Consider the following 15422-nt stretch of genomic DNA (forward strand, 5'->3'; position numbering starts at 1 on the left):
TTGACTGAAATAGGTTAGGAGTGCCCGTGCAGCCAACTCTGCCAGCAGATCTAAGAAGTACGTTTGCAGTGGGAGCAAAGCGCATACGTGAATCTTGCGGTTCTTCAGAAGACTGCTGCGTTTTTGTTTGTTGCATCTCTCCAGTATGCCTAGAAATATGTGGTACTCCTGTAGCTGGGAAATGGTACATGATCCAGCATGTATATTCATGCCTTCCAGTTCTGAATCACTCGCTTTGCCTTGGCCAGGTAGTTTGGTGCGCCTGTGCCCTTTGTTTTTGGTAGCAAAATGCATCTCCAAGGAAGAAACTCATGGAAAATAATACTGGGTAAACTATCTTGGAAGGCTTGTGTTTCTTGATAATAAAACCTTTAAGTAGACAGAACCACAGTGTTTTGAAAATCTCAGTGGTATTGAGTGCAGGTAACAGATCTTTTGGGTCATTCTGCCCCTCTACTCTTGTATTATTCCCAATGGTATGGTCTTCACTGTTCAGCCATGGTTTGAATCATTCGATTCCACCTACCTGTTCCTGGCTGCTTTTCTCTCCGAGTTAAGGGAGCACTTGGAGAAAAAAAAAAAAAAATCAACAATAACACCTGTAAAGAGTAACTTTGCTCAGGCAGTAGATCATGCTTGGGTGTTTTAAAAACAGAAGCAACTGTTCCAGAAAACTATGAAAGTGCTGCTTAGAGCATAGCTTATGCCTTTCCCTACCATAAATGAGCCCTTTGCTGCAACTGGCCATTACCCGATGACTTTAGTAGACTGATTCTCCAAGTGATAATGTGCATATTCCTTCCCTCCATTAACAGTAATAACATGTAATGGTCCCAGCAGTTCAATGCTGGTTCTGGTAGCCATGCCGAGGAAGGAAGCATTTCCTTTGGTGACTTCCACTGGAAGTGATTTGTTGTTACTGGAGGATCTGCTTTGAAATTTGTGTGTGATCAGTTTACACCTAATAAAAGGTGTGCTCTGAAATCTAGCTCTTTAAGAGTGATGGTGTCTGCCCTCCCCCCCATATGTCTAGATATGCATTTGGTCAGGGATTGTAGTTTGGGAAGGTAACATATGCCAGTGCTGTGCTGATGCAAGCAGATTTCTCATCAGTGCTTGTTATTTGCAAAGACAACTTGCAGATAAGGGAGGAGGGGGAGGGGGACTCCCAATTCACATCCATTGCAGGCATCAGAAAAATTTTATTTTGGAGGTTTTTCCCAGCACTTAAAATGTAGATGGGAGACCTATATCAAAGGAAAGTTTACAGTAAGAGCTACGAGATTCCAGACAATTAAACTTTATTAGTCTGTCTGAAACATTAAGTATTAGCTTAAAAGAATAGTTTTTTAATCTCCTCTCCCTGTTGCTGTTTACTGTGTAGCAGTGTGGGAGGGGAGCATCTTCTCCAGCAAGGTATTATTGCTGTTCTTTGTATAGCTGGTGTGCAAGTGCCCATGGCTCAGTCCTGCCTCCCTAGCCCCTGGAGAGACTTGGCATGTTACTTCTCTGGTGTCTGCAGCTTTCTCTGGCCTGAAACCAAAACAGCCTTCTCCCTTTCTTCTCTGTCTGAGGTAATATCCTTAGCCAGGTGCCTTCCAGGCTGACACCATATCATAGGTACTTAGATGGTACCTCTGAAAACTATTGGCCCCCCAGGATTTCAGGAAGTGCAGCAGGCTGGGCTGCTATGTCCAGCATAATTCCAGTGATCTTTCATCTAGATGCATCCTTTCTTACCAAAGTTTTTCTGCAGTGTGATTAGAAACCAGATGTGGACAAGCAGCTAAAAGCCCCAGACAGGCAAAACTGCTTGTTCCTTGGGTATCCAGGGGACCGTTAATTTCAATGTGAAAGTGTATTTTGAATTTTCTCTTTGAAAATAAATAGTAAAGATGCTGTGGTTTCTTTCATGGTGCTTTCTTTTTGACTCTCAGATGTGATTGATGATCATCTGCTTCTGGGTTATGTTCGTTTTTCAGAATGTTGCAGTGAGCTTTGCAGCGTGGAAACTAATTCAGTACCGAGCGAGTAAGTCCATATATGTGCTAAACCCATGGTTAACCTCACAGAGACTGTTATGTGCGATGGAGGCGGACAGAAATGGGTAGATTCTAAACTGAGCTTTTAAAATAAAAGTAAATGGAGTGAGTTGTTTAATGACCTAGCATTGTAGCTTTGCTGTCAAGTCAAACACTGGAAAAGCAGGTTCATCCTGCAAAGGAGAAAAATGAGGAGCCTGCTACCTTTGTCATGTCTTTCAGGTGCTATGGCTCACAAGATCCTGCTCTTTATGGTGAGACACCCCCTCGGCACCCCACAATTCTCAAAGCAAAGGAGCTGTTTAATAGGAAGCTGCCAGTAAGGAGCTGCAAAGGACTTCTTCCCTCTTTGCTTAGCCTTGGCAGTCTGGGAATCAGTTCTGCAGCATTTGGTAATTACAAGCCTAAAAAAGATGAAGCTAGCCATAGAAATTAAACCTGTATCCTCTTAATTATGGTGTCATTGCCTTTTGGCCATGCAAACAACACCCTTTCAACAGGATTCCCAAATACTAGCTCTGCCCTTTAGCATGGAGGCCTGGCATACGTTCTCAGCTCCATTTCACCATTTTTGTTACATTGCTACATTGGAGTGTCATTGAGTGGTACTTCATCATGGGCAGCATGCAAGCAGTTTCATGGCCACACAAGTAGCTTTGGAAAAACCAGCCGTGCTGAGGTTCTCTGGCTAAGAGCAGCTTTACAGGCATCAAACCGAATCATCTCGCTGCCACACTGGTGCTTTTTAATGCCTCTGCTTTTCCCACACAGCTTCTAATGTGCTCCAAAATTCCTGAGCTTTGTGCTGCTGCTGAAACTAGTTTCATGTCTGGATTCACTGTTGTGGGTAGTTTTAATGTGGTTAATCTTGAAGAATATTCAGGATATAGAGACAAGTGTGGCTTTGATTTCATTGTGAAGTTCCCATCTTTCCCCCCCCACACTCTGGATGTACACCTCCACGGTTCCTTTCTTTGTCATCCCATTGCTTGTTTTTTTCCCTAGTGTCTTTTATCTTGTGAGTAAAGTTTGAACAGTACGCAGAAAGTTAACTGCCTGGAGTCTTTTAAATATAAGTAACACGCACCCAGTAATAAGCTGTCGGTTGTTTTTTTGCTGCCTGCAAAGAAACATAAACACAGCGCTCATTTCTGGCAGGTTTTTACTGTCAGAGTTTCTCCTATTATATTTATCTTACAATTTGCCAGGGGGTGAAGTTATTAAGTTTTAGCAGCAGCCATCGATCAAGTTCACAAGTTAACACGATAAAGGCTCTGTGCTGCTCCGATCCGGGAAAATGATGATCCTCACTCGGTAATTAACTAAATGAGAAAGTTAAATCTTACTTGAGAGCTGGGAGAGATGAAAGAGAGGTGTTTGTCAGTTTCTCAGTGGAAATTAGAAGCAGTTTTCTGCAATTCCCTAAGCTGCTGCTCTGTCATATTTTACATAAGCACTGGGAAAACGTCTTGTAATTAGTGCTGTCATGGAGGATTTTTTTTGCTGAAGGATGTTGGAATAATTCATTAGATTATCAAGAAAGGCTTGTGTCCTGAAATGATTAGCACAGTGAAATTTAAACCATTAACGATAACAAGTTTAGAGCTTGCTGCAGTGCAGAGGCACCCGGGGTATGTCTGTGCCTATTTCAATCATTTCTTATAATTAAACATTATGTCCTCTTTTTTCCTCCCCTTCACTAAGACCCATCCAAAATTCCTGTTAAGGTGGCTCCTGTCTAGATCGGTGACTTAACCACGACTGGTGGTGCGAACGGTTGGAGGTGAAATGCTGTGGTTGCAGATAAACAGTAGAAGACATCTCTTTGTGCCAGAGCCTGCAGTCCCAGTGAATCCGGGAAGGAGGGGAGAAGCCAAGTATGACCTGTTGGTACTGGAACGTTGGCGGAAAGTCCCTTCCTTTTGTCTAGAGAGAAACTGTGAGAAATTAGTGGTGCTGGTCTACGCTCTCAGTGTTTTCAGAGCTGCAGCATGAAGATGCCTTGAAGGTTCAGAAGGTCCCAAACCTTGCTGGGATCATTGAAGCCATTCTCGATATTTTAGGAGACAGCTTCTCTTTTTCTTTGACTTTATAAGATGTCTTCTACATTAAGAAACATACTATCTGAATTCATCCACCCTATGGAAAGTGCCTTAACAAATGATCAGAGGACATGGTGGGGGTTTTTAAAAATACATAAAAGTTGTGACCACTCACATGGGTGGGGAAACACTATACCTATACTAGAATCAGAGAACTGTGCTTTTGTTTGTTTTGTCTGCGCTTTAGGAGGATCCTTGGTCCCCTGTACTGAACAAACCCAAAAGTAACCTTGGTCATCATATGTGGGTTACAGCTGTGATGTACCATGGCTGTTTTGTTTTATATGCAGAGCAGAAGATTTATCCAGGCTTTATTTATCTGTGTTGAAATATTGCACCTTCCTGTGGTTGCAAGCCATTATTTAGATTAAAGTCCTTTCATATATTAGTCCTCTTCTACTTCACTGGGCATACAAATGTGCTTTGTGTTAAATGTAGCCATTTGAAGAAATGGTCTTGTAATTATGGGCTGCAGTGGAGCATAGTACGTAGATCCCTGAGCTAGTACCAACCTGAGGCACTCAGTCCCCTGGGTTTCCTGGCACAGCCTACTAGCTCAGGCACACTGTTGTTGGAGGACACCCTTACTGTTCCTGCAGGTACGTTGTTGTACCTACAGGCAGCTGGGGCACCTCTCAGCCCTCACTTACAGGGGCTTGTGAAAGGATAGTCAGAAAAGCTTTATCTGTTCCAAGTTAGTAGTTTGCTCTGTTATACCCAAATATCTCCCAGGTGATGGACTGCCAGTGCTTATTCTTCTTTTTGGAAGTGAAGCTTATAAAAAGCATGACTGTATGCAGTGCATTTGAATGGATGTTTACCCTGGCAGTATGGATGGCATGTGGGACAGTTCTTTCTTTTTCAGGTGAGGTCTGGTTATTGTACCAGGAGAGGGAAGAGGCTGAAGACGATTGTGTGCTCCAGGAAATTGTTGCTGATACTGTTCTGAGATGGTTTGTCGTGAACCTGAGGCAGTTGATCAGAATGGTTGAGTCATCAGGGTTTCTCAGGAAGCAAATCAATTCTCTTACTGATAGTAACCGCCCCAATGCTTTAATAATACAGATGCTCGATGTTGTTGGTTTCTTGTTGGCTTTTTTTAATAACGGGCCTTTTTCTCTGAACCCCCAGTGGATTTTCAGGAATCTTCAAATTGAAATTCAGGAATTTTGTTCTAAACTGCAGCGATGGAGAGTCTGGGGGAGGCATGTGAGCATATATTGTGATTGAGAGATTTGGGAGCCCTGTGAATTAGTCTGTCTCTGCATAACTGGTGTGTTTGTGGCCTGCCCTGTCCTTCTGGTACCGTGCTTGCATAGACCACAGGACCTGCTGGGCGCACCATGGCTACCTCTGGGCTTGTCATTGCTCCTCTTGATGGGAGACCAGAGCAGGCAAGGATGCAAACCAGGTCTCAAGTTGACATTGACAGAATGCAGCCAAAGTACGTGCATGAACCTAAAAAAAATAAAGTGACCACTAATTTGAACGCAAGCATTGTAACACATGTAGTGCTTTTCTTAGCAGAACCTCTGTATAAACTTGGAGTTTGACTTCCAGAGCTGTTACAAGTGTTGGTCAATGGACTCTGTAATTTACTCATTATTTCCACCCAAGAGGCCTGTATTCACTTGGGATCCAGGCAGAATGGGTTGTTTTGTCCCATCTAAGCCATCTGTTTGTACACACATAAGCCATTACTTGTTTTTGCAGATGTTGCAGCTTCTGTTTGATACCCCAAACTGATGTTTTAGAGGCAATTGGGGAGCTGAAGACTTCTGGGAGAAGGGTGCTCAGGAGGCAAGGAAAGGCCAGAATGTGGTGCCACTCCCTGAAAGGAGTTGCCCCTTTTTTGGTCTTTGTACATCAGCTGTCTACTGTGCTCCAGCTCAGCATATTAGTCAGACTTCAGTCTCTCAAATTAAAAGGTAGAGGTATAGGTTTTTAAAAAATGCTTTGTAGAGACAGCCTGTTGTGAGATACACAGCAAACAAAACGAGAAATGAAATGAGATCAAGCTTGTAGAATGCAACATCTCTCCGCTGTCTTAATCCAGCATTTTTACAGGGTTGTCTGTTTTGCAGGCAGCTTAACTGCAGCAAAAATGGCCAGAATCCCTTAAGACCAATGTTCAGTGCAGTCCATTGGTAATCATTTTTTACCAGACTGTTGCCTACTGCAGACTTTGCTAGGAAAACTCCAGCCTTTCACACCTAGGACTTCATGCACACAGTCCCTTCAGAGATTTCTCTCTATAAAAAGTTGGCCCGAGAGAGTATTTTGTTCCTGGTGCCCAGTACTGGCTCTCCGAATCACCTGCAGTCAGTGCTGTCCCTGTGATGACCAATTAAAGTGTGTCTTAGTTATAGCCCTGGTCTTGCATGATCTTACTGAACGCACACAGAAATTTGCAGGGAAGAGCGGGGAAAAAAGTAAACATGAAAACATTGAGCTGTGGAGTTGAGCACTGATGATGTGATCACCATGTGCTGTGTTCTCAAAGAAACTTAATTCAGAAATAGAAGAAACCGCATGTTAAAAATGACAGCTGATTACTCTCTTTTTCTACCAGAGAAAAGTCTGTCCAGCTCTGCTGGAAGTTCTGAAAAGAGTATTTAGGTGGATTTTCTCTAGAAAATGAAATAGGTGTACATGGTGAGCAGACTTTCAAATTGCAAGGTTTTTGGCGTTGTAAAGTCAGGATTGCTGCCAGAGTTGGGGCAGTATTGAAGTACAGGACTGACTGACTCCTGAGAAGTGAGGAATTCCTGCATTCCAAACCTGGTTTTGGTAACTAGTTTTTGTGGTCTCTAAATAACGCACTGTTTTGGCACTTGCTGAAAAAAGGCTGCTTTGTTGTTTTTTCTTTTTCTGTAAAATCAGTGAACCTGTGCATTTCTTTTAGATCATTAGATATCTTTGCAGAGAGATTTAGATATTAATATTTTTCCTTAAATTTAATAAAGTCTCCTGGTGAGGTTGATACCTGGAATTATCATCATAGAACAGAAATATGCATCCCTACATCAATGTTTTATATATTCTGATATCTGTAATTTGTGTTTAATTATTTGGTATTTAATAGAGAACCTCTAAATGTATTTTGTAAATGAAACTGATGTGATAATATTGACTTATTATAATGCTATCTGGTGTTTAAACCATTGCAATGAAAGAGAGAAAATCACATGTTTTCAGCATTTAATACAAACTATTTGACCACTATGAAGAAATAATTTCCCAGCGAACAGTTAATCTTACTTGGACAAAGAATATCCTTGCATTGCAAAATGTGCGCTCTTCTTCCAGTTAAATCGTTTAGAAAGCAGAAATTATATCTTGCTATCAAGTAGTAAATTGAAATGTCAGTGTTTTGTTTTGTCCCCGAAACTCTCCTTTGAGCTGAGTCCTTCTGACAAGATATTAACGATGCTCAGAAAGTTGAAAATTGTTTATTCTGTGAAAGAAGTATGTACCAAATATCAGGGTGTGGTTTAGCTGGCTTTGCTTTCAAGGTATAATTTTATACTCAAAAGTACTACTATCAATTTTTTTCTCATCCATTTCATGCATTCCCTATGAATTTTAGCAGCAGTCCGTTCTTTAGGAAAAAACCAGAATACAAATGCAGTTTTCTGTTGGTGCATTGAAGTAACTGGTAACTGTAGGTTAGGAATCCAAATGCATTTTACTGTCTGCAAGATGTAAATAAAATTGTGTTTGTTTTAAATTGGCACTCATGGTTTCCCGTCTAACCAGAGCCCTTTGTGTGCAGGAGCCAGTGCATTGTCCTGCAGGGGTTACAGCTCACGGTGGCTGCGCTCTGACTAACAGCACCAAATGGGATATGTAGCCTCGGCCAACTTTATGTATCAGAGTGCTTTTTCCTTCTGCTTCCCACCACCCCCACCCCCCGCCAAAAATCATAAAAGTTGAGCTTCTTTCCATATGTATGATTTGGGTTTTTCTCTCCTTCCTGTTTACAGACAAAACTTGCCAATGGCACTTCCAGTATGATTGTGCCCAAGCAAAGAAAACTGTCTGCAAGCTATGAGAAGGAGAAGGAACTCTGCGTCAAGTATTTTGAACAGTGGTCCGAGTCTGACCAGGTGGAGTTTGTGGAGCACCTCATCTCCCAGATGTGTCACTACCAGCACGGACATATAAACTCATACCTCAAACCCATGTTACAGCGGGACTTCATCACTGCACTGCCAGGTATTTCTCCAGGCGGAGGGAGTTGTTGCTCCATGTTGTCTCTCAGAAAACTATTCCGCTCTGGCCTACCCTGCTGGAGAGGTCTCTTCTAGGGTCAGTTTGCAAACTAGATGATAGCTTTTGAACAAAAAGCTCTGTACCAGTACAAAATGTAGTAATATTTTGTATTCCTATCATCTCTCAAGGCATGATCTAATACCACCATGGTTTGGCTAGGAGTAAATGATAGCTTATGTATGTATCATAAGGACAGTCAGTCATCACAAGCCACAGGGCAGATAGTTGTACTCATAATGCCTACAACAATGCATGACTAACGAAAATTTTTGAAATTAAAACTACTACTCTTTTTGGTTGCTTAGCTGAGGTTTTCCCTTTTCTTACTTAGATTTTTTTTTTTTGTCTCTCTTTCCTAGTAAAATACCTTCCTGACGCCATTGCTTGATTATGTGTTTATTGCTAATAGAGAATGGAGGACATAAGATCAAAGGATGGAAATGTTCTAGTTTTTGCGCTTCTGTAGTGCTTTCCACTGAGGATATTATCCCAGCTGTTCTCAGATGTGGCATTGGGTGTATCTCACAGAATGCACACATAAAGTAGTGTACGTGCATTTTTTTATTGACCCTGTCTTATAGATGGGAAAACTGAGGCAGTGGGAGATAAAATTTATACAGGAATAGAGTTTCAGAACCAGACAGAAATTCCTGGCTCTTTGGTCTTTTTTTTCAGACCATTAGATCATACCTCTGTAGATAGATAGATAGATAGTTAGTAGATAGTTAATAGATAAGACATAGTTCCTTAGTTTCAGATGGACCCAAGCACAAGTGCTACAGGTGTTGTCTGTAAATAGCTAGTTGAAGAGAGGAGTTTCTTGCCAAAAGCTCATTCAGTGAATACCTTTGGAGAACTGCTGAACTCCGACAATTTGGTCAATCCAGTCATTCGATCATTCTTCAGAAGGGATTTCCTAAAATGAAATTTAAGTTCTAGGGTTAAAAGATAGAAAAAAGCATGCTTAACTGTGAATAGTACAAAGCATAAAGGCACTGCACGAGTTTTGCTATGAAGTTAAATACATAGGCACACTGGATTTTTAAGCTCATTGTGCCCAGTAATCAAATGGCTGTTGTAGCATTAAAAAAAAAAATCTTAGTTATGCTAAGTACCTGCTTTATGTTAGTTTTTAGTAGTCCAATGGCAATAATCTTGTGTACTTAGAGCAGCATTATAACTTGTGGAGCTATTCTGTTCCAGAAAAATAGAGAGTATTTTGAAAGTGCATTGATTTCCCCAGTTTTAAAGTGGAAGTATACATATAGTTACATACACAATTTTTCCAGGTCTTTCTCCACAAAACTCTATCAAAGCAAGCCAGTACATCTTATTTGCACTTGCTTATTTCATCCTACAGGCCTTTTTCTGAAAATTTTTGGCAAATGCTATAAATGTTTTCAGAGGCATTCAAAATTTCCTAGCCATACAGTATTTGTTAGTGGTCTTTTCACAGTTACCCAGGAAGCAGCTGATTTTACTATCTTAGAATGCAGAATAGATAGGAATCAGGCAGCTAATATCTGAGTATTTGAAGAGTTGTGGGAACAGTGTGCTTAAATAATGTATGTGCATAATTTGCATGTTTGCAAAGTGCTAATGTCCTAGTGAATTATTTCCTAGAGAAAATTAATGGCAAGGAATTACACTGGTGCAAGCTCTGCAGTCTGTGCAGGATGTCCTGAGTAAAGCCAGGTTTCTAATGAGGGAAAAGGGAAGGTAAGAAACTGCCTAGGAAAGCGAGATGAAAGTACAATTTCAAATTAAGTCACATAACCAAAAAACCCCTTAAACTCTTTCAGTATTAGCTTTCTGAAATTCTCAAGTGTTCAGTATTCTGGTTTCAATTTTACTCCTTCATTCTCTCTCCTGCTCTCCCCCTCGAGTAAATAAAACAATAAAGCTACTTCAAAATCATGAGGCATCTTATCTTTGTCCTCCTATCACTGTCCCAAAGAATGACCAGAATTAAAGGCAGTTTTAGATCATGAGCACACTTTACTAATATAGAGTAAAATTGGCTCAGATTATTTTCCCAGTGCTTTGGACTTGTTTGAAAAATACAGCTTAACTGTGTACTTAACAAACTTTGTTCTGTTCTGAAAAATAAGGTCTCCGCTTAGCATTTCCAAGCTGTTTAACATTTTTTATGAGGAAAGTAATTTTTATAAGGGTTTCATGTGTGAAATAACTGAAACATTCTTGTTGGTATGGAGGGCTGAAGGGCTAATCGTGTTTCACATCGATTTAGCAAAATCTTTTGTGAGCAAAGATTTCTCTTTTTTAAGGAAGCAATGCTTTGTTAGATATATGTCTCAGTGAGTTGTGCTGTTCCTAAGAAACATAATAATAAAATTGAGTTTTCAGCCAGGCCAAAATAGCTCTGCCCTTCCACTTCTCATAAATGTGAGAAGGAGAGGCCAAAGCATTAGTATTCCTTCTCTGCAAAGGATCTGGAATCAATGGCAAAGGGTGACTTATGGTCATGGAAATAGTTACAACACCTCATTGCAGCAAGATCTAAAGTGCAACTACTGATGATCCAGAAAGGGCAGGTGGGTCAGAGGCAGACTTGTGGGTGAAGATTGCTGTGACCAGTTTATGCAGTGTAGTCCTGCTTCCTAAAGCCCACCTGTCTGTTCCCACTATAAAATAATTTCTTGCTGTCACACTGCTTACATAAAGCCACCAGTATGGACGTTACACAGGCAGGCATTTGTAAATGTCCTGGTGGGTCTGTAAATGTCTTTGGGTCCATTGGAAGCAACACAGGCTGGGAAAGCAAATATACCATTTCCATCCAGTGGAGAGAGCTCAGGGCTGCAGGTGTCAGAGTGGGAAAGCAGGGGACCGATGTTCATGTCTGCCCTACCAAATTGCAGAATTCCTGCAAATTCCAGTTCACGTTCACTAAAACATTGTATCTCTCTTTCCACGAATTGCTGTAGTGTCAATCTAAATTTACAAACACTCTTTTTTTCCTTTTCTTAAAGAATTTTATATAGTGGCTGTATATATCTTTTCAGATTAAATACATAATAAAGGCTGCTGATGCTTTTATTTTGCAGGTTGACATCTAATTTTGCATCTATAAAGATAAGAAATGTCAGACCTCTTTCTGCACTCTCTGGTTGTGCGTGGTATCATTCACGTGCTTTTTCTACTGCATGAATGGAAGCATAAAATGCTGGGCAGAATGTCTCCCCCTAAGTGTATTATAAATTTAGGATGTTTGAAAGGAGTGAGAGGAGGCATTCTGAGTTTTCTCATTTTAATGCATTGGGAGATAATTTTAAGATCTTTCGGTTAACAAAAACAAAGGTTGGGCTTTTTGTGTCTTACTCTAATAAGAGTCAGCTGATTACACCCAGTTTGGTTTTGCAGAAATACAGACATGTGACTGTAAAAATGCGCTTGCTGCTTTTTCTTTCTCTGTCACAAGCAGAGAGGTCTTTGAGGCTCTTGTTTTAAAAGCAAGAAAAGACGTATTTAATGCTGTCCCAAATGTGAACCAAAGGGCAGATGCATGTAATGCCCATCTGCCATGCTTCCTTTTCGGTTGGTCTGAACATTACGCCTGAGGGATGATGGCCTCTAAACTACAACTTTCACAAAACCTCTGAAATTTGACCTGTGAAGTGAGATAATCTCTTGATGGTGTGTCTCACTTGTGCATTAAACAGTCTCCAAGAGAAGCTGTATTTATGCAACGTCTCATTTAAAAGGCATCTTATTTTCCTGAAGTCTTGTTGGTGATTAAATTTGAGTGGGTAAGGGCACATTTTTACTGAATACATCCATCCAGTTAAGAAACATAGCATAACCTTCCCTGGGCCCCAGCTCCTCAGGCGTTACATCAGGTTGCTTGGTGCTAACCAGGCAATTGCTTTACATTTCACTCCAGCCATGTTGAAACAAAGCCAGTCTTGGTATTTGCACTGGAAAATATTTGCAAATTATACCATTTTGGTGCATATTTTTCCTCCACCCACTAAAATAAATGAAACTAGCAAACCTGCTTCACTTTCTCTTTACACAGCCTCCCTTCCCTCTCAACTTCCCTGTGCATCTGCATATCTTCCCCTCCCCCATGTCTAAAGGTACCACTACCCTTCAGGGCACACATTGGGAATATATATTTTTTTCTTCATTACGTTTAAAAGCTACTGCTTTAGCAAAAACAGCTTTTGAGCCGTTGGAACATGAGAACAGCTGTAGCAGTGAGATGAGAAATGGTCCTAATATAGAGAGATTTTGGGGGCTGCGTCGCTGAGTTGGAAATGCCATCCATAGAATATCCCCCTAGTGCTAAAACCCATCGAAATAGATTGGAATGACTTCTTGGATTCTTTATTATTTTTAATGACTTGTTGTGTTATATCCAAAGGAAGTTGGAGAACGCTGTTCACTCCTGAACTTAGACGCAAATGCTCTTCTGTGCATTTGGTCCAGCGCTGCATGCAGAAGAGGAGACAGAAAGAGAGGGTATCTTTGTACTATCAAGGGGAGTTGTTTTAAACTCCATGTCTCCCCAGCAAATAATCTTTTGTTGTTTTTTTTTTTTGGTTTGTTGGTTTTTTTTTTCTCTCCCAGCTCGGGGATTGGATCACATTGCTGAGAACATTCTGTCATACCTGGATGCCAAATCATTGTGTGCTGCTGAGCTGGTGTGCAAGGAGTGGTACCGGGTGACATCGGACGGCATGTTGTGGAAGAAGCTCATCGAGAGAATGGTCAGGACAGACTCCCTGTGGAGGGGGTTGTCAGAGAGGAGAGGATGGTGAGGAAACTGCATCTTCACCTCTTTTGCCCCCATTCAGGACAGTAGGTGCTGTGTGTTTCAAACCATGTTTGAAGAGGGTTATTTAGCACCCTGAAACATCATTTTGGTTCCAAACCTGAGAGTTGCTTAAATCGAAATTGGGGGGTTGGGGAGTTAGGGCGTCATTTGGCTACACAGGCAATGTGGGGGCTTTTTCCTCACCTTCCTCATCTGATCGTGCTCTTATCCCACTGTGACAAGTGAGATATACAGACTGAGATTTTTACGCCCAGCTGTCATTCAGTTCAAATTAAGAAGCTGTGTACACCCCAGGGGAACACTAAACTAGTCAGCAGTTCAGAGCAGAAGAGCTTTTTTAGGGGTGGCAGTGGGGCAGCATGTGCTATGAATTAGTTGTTTCCTGATAGGTCTGTTTGTTTTCCTCAGCAGATTTTCACTATTAGATATCTGTTTAATTTTGAAACTGGAAGCTGAGGGTAGGTACCACGGAGAATAGGGGACTTTAGAAATGCAGATAGATTAGTTAATAATCATCTCGAATAGCCTTACTACAATGTGGGTCTCACTCAAGTTTGAAGCTCTCTGTTAACATTTCATTAGAACTTTCCCTCTCAGAGGTACGTCCTTTAATACATAATTTTCTTTTCCAAGGGTGTCCCTAGGATGTTGGCAGAAAGGAAGCTGGGTATGAATATTTCATAAACAAGATAAAAGTGACAGCTCAGGCATTTTGGTTGCTATTAAAAAGAAAAAGATACAGAGTTGCAAACAAAGACTCTTGTTTTATGGTTAATTTTGTTATACTGTTTGTCTCGGGAAGTAAAGGCGAGTAAATCAGGATTATGAAACATCCTTTAAAAATAAATACTGTTTTGATCTGCTTCCAATAGTGTAATCTTTATAAAGAGTGTAAAATAAACATAAGCATGGCAGTGGTAGGTAACTTCTGCATTCCTTTTAGTACCTTGTTCTCTCCAGGACTTCTGTTTTTTGCTCTGTATTGTTGAGGTCACAGTAAGTCCAAAGAGGACCTTAAGAGGTTTTTTAGTCCCTCCTGTTTCCCAAAGGCAGAGACAGGATTCTCTTAAGTCTTCCCAGATGTTTGTCTAACTTGTTCTTAAAAACCTTCATTGATGGAGATTCCCCAAACCTTGCCTGGGCAAGGAATTCCACTGTTTCACTAACTTCAGTGTTAGAAAGATTTTCCTAAAATCTAGGCTGTCTTCCTAGCTGCAGTTCAGCATGTTATATTTAGCCTACACAAGCACACATACACAGGACAGTTTCTCATTCTCCTTTTTGCAGTAACCTTTTGCATGTTGGAAGATGATTACGTTTCCTACATTTTGGATGTGCTAATCAATCATAATCCTGTGTTGTCTTGTCCTCTCGTCATTCCTGGTTTTCTCTGTTTAGACCATCGTCCCCAATTACTCCATTCTTGGAGGATAGTGTATTCAGCTGGACGTCTGTCTTCTGCTGAGGCATCTCTAGAGTTTGGTGGTGTGGGAAGCATTGCTCAGCATGCTGTATGGAGGACACTCTGTTTTATGCTTTCCAGTAGAACATGTGTTGTTTTGGTTTGGGGTTTTTTTGTTGTTTTTTTTTTTAAACAGTGGTATGTATAATACTGTTACTAAATTAACTACCCTTTCTGTGTAAGTTCTACTTAGGCATTATTCTTCATCTTGCATGCTTACCTTGTTATTCAGTGGTGAACTTGACACTTGTCCTTACTGAATTAGATTCTATTTATTGTTTGGTATTTCTTCATTTTGTCAGGAGCATTATGAGTTTAGTCTTATCCTCCAAAGTGCTTGTAGCTCTCCTAGCTTTAGTATCATTGGCCAGATAATAAACACACTTCTTGTTCCATTGTTTGTCATGAATGAAAATGCTCAATAATGACACATCTAGGACAGATTCCATGCAGGATCCCAGTTGCCATCCTGTTTGACAGGGCACCATTGATAAACTGTGCTTTCCAGCCATTTGTGTGTCCATCCTTGAGCTCTTCCAAGATCATACTTCTCTTGCTAAGTCATGAGAATAGCATGTGAGAAGAAATTAGGTCAGTTTGACATGGTGTATTCTGAATTGATCAGTGTTGCCTGTTGTTTGTCACCTTGCCATCTTCTAGGCACTCATCTGATTGACTGCGTGCTCTAGAACTGCTAAGCAGTCAAAGTTGAGTTGGACAGTCCACCATTTCCTTGGTGG

General features: G+C 40.9%; 1 protein-coding gene across 15 annotated transcripts in view; it reads left to right on the top strand.

The window, feature by feature from the left end:
• BTRC (beta-transducin repeat containing E3 ubiquitin protein ligase) overlaps window positions 1-15422 on the top strand; it is a 121663-nt gene that overhangs the window by 89075 nt on the left and 17166 nt on the right. For all 15 annotated transcript variants that reach the window (XM_075758065.1, XM_075758067.1, XM_075758071.1 and 12 more), the window contains 2 exons: window positions 8131-8362; window positions 13013-13199. In XM_075758065.1, the coding sequence (XP_075614180.1) occupies window positions 8131-8362; window positions 13013-13199 (419 nt within the window). The remainder of the gene's footprint in view (window positions 1-8130; window positions 8363-13012; window positions 13200-15422) is intronic.

The sequence above is a fragment of the Balearica regulorum genome, chromosome 7 (genome assembly GCF_011004875.1).
Source record: "Balearica regulorum gibbericeps isolate bBalReg1 chromosome 7, bBalReg1.pri, whole genome shotgun sequence".
NCBI classification, from domain to species: Eukaryota; Metazoa; Chordata; class Aves; order Gruiformes; family Gruidae; genus Balearica; species Balearica regulorum.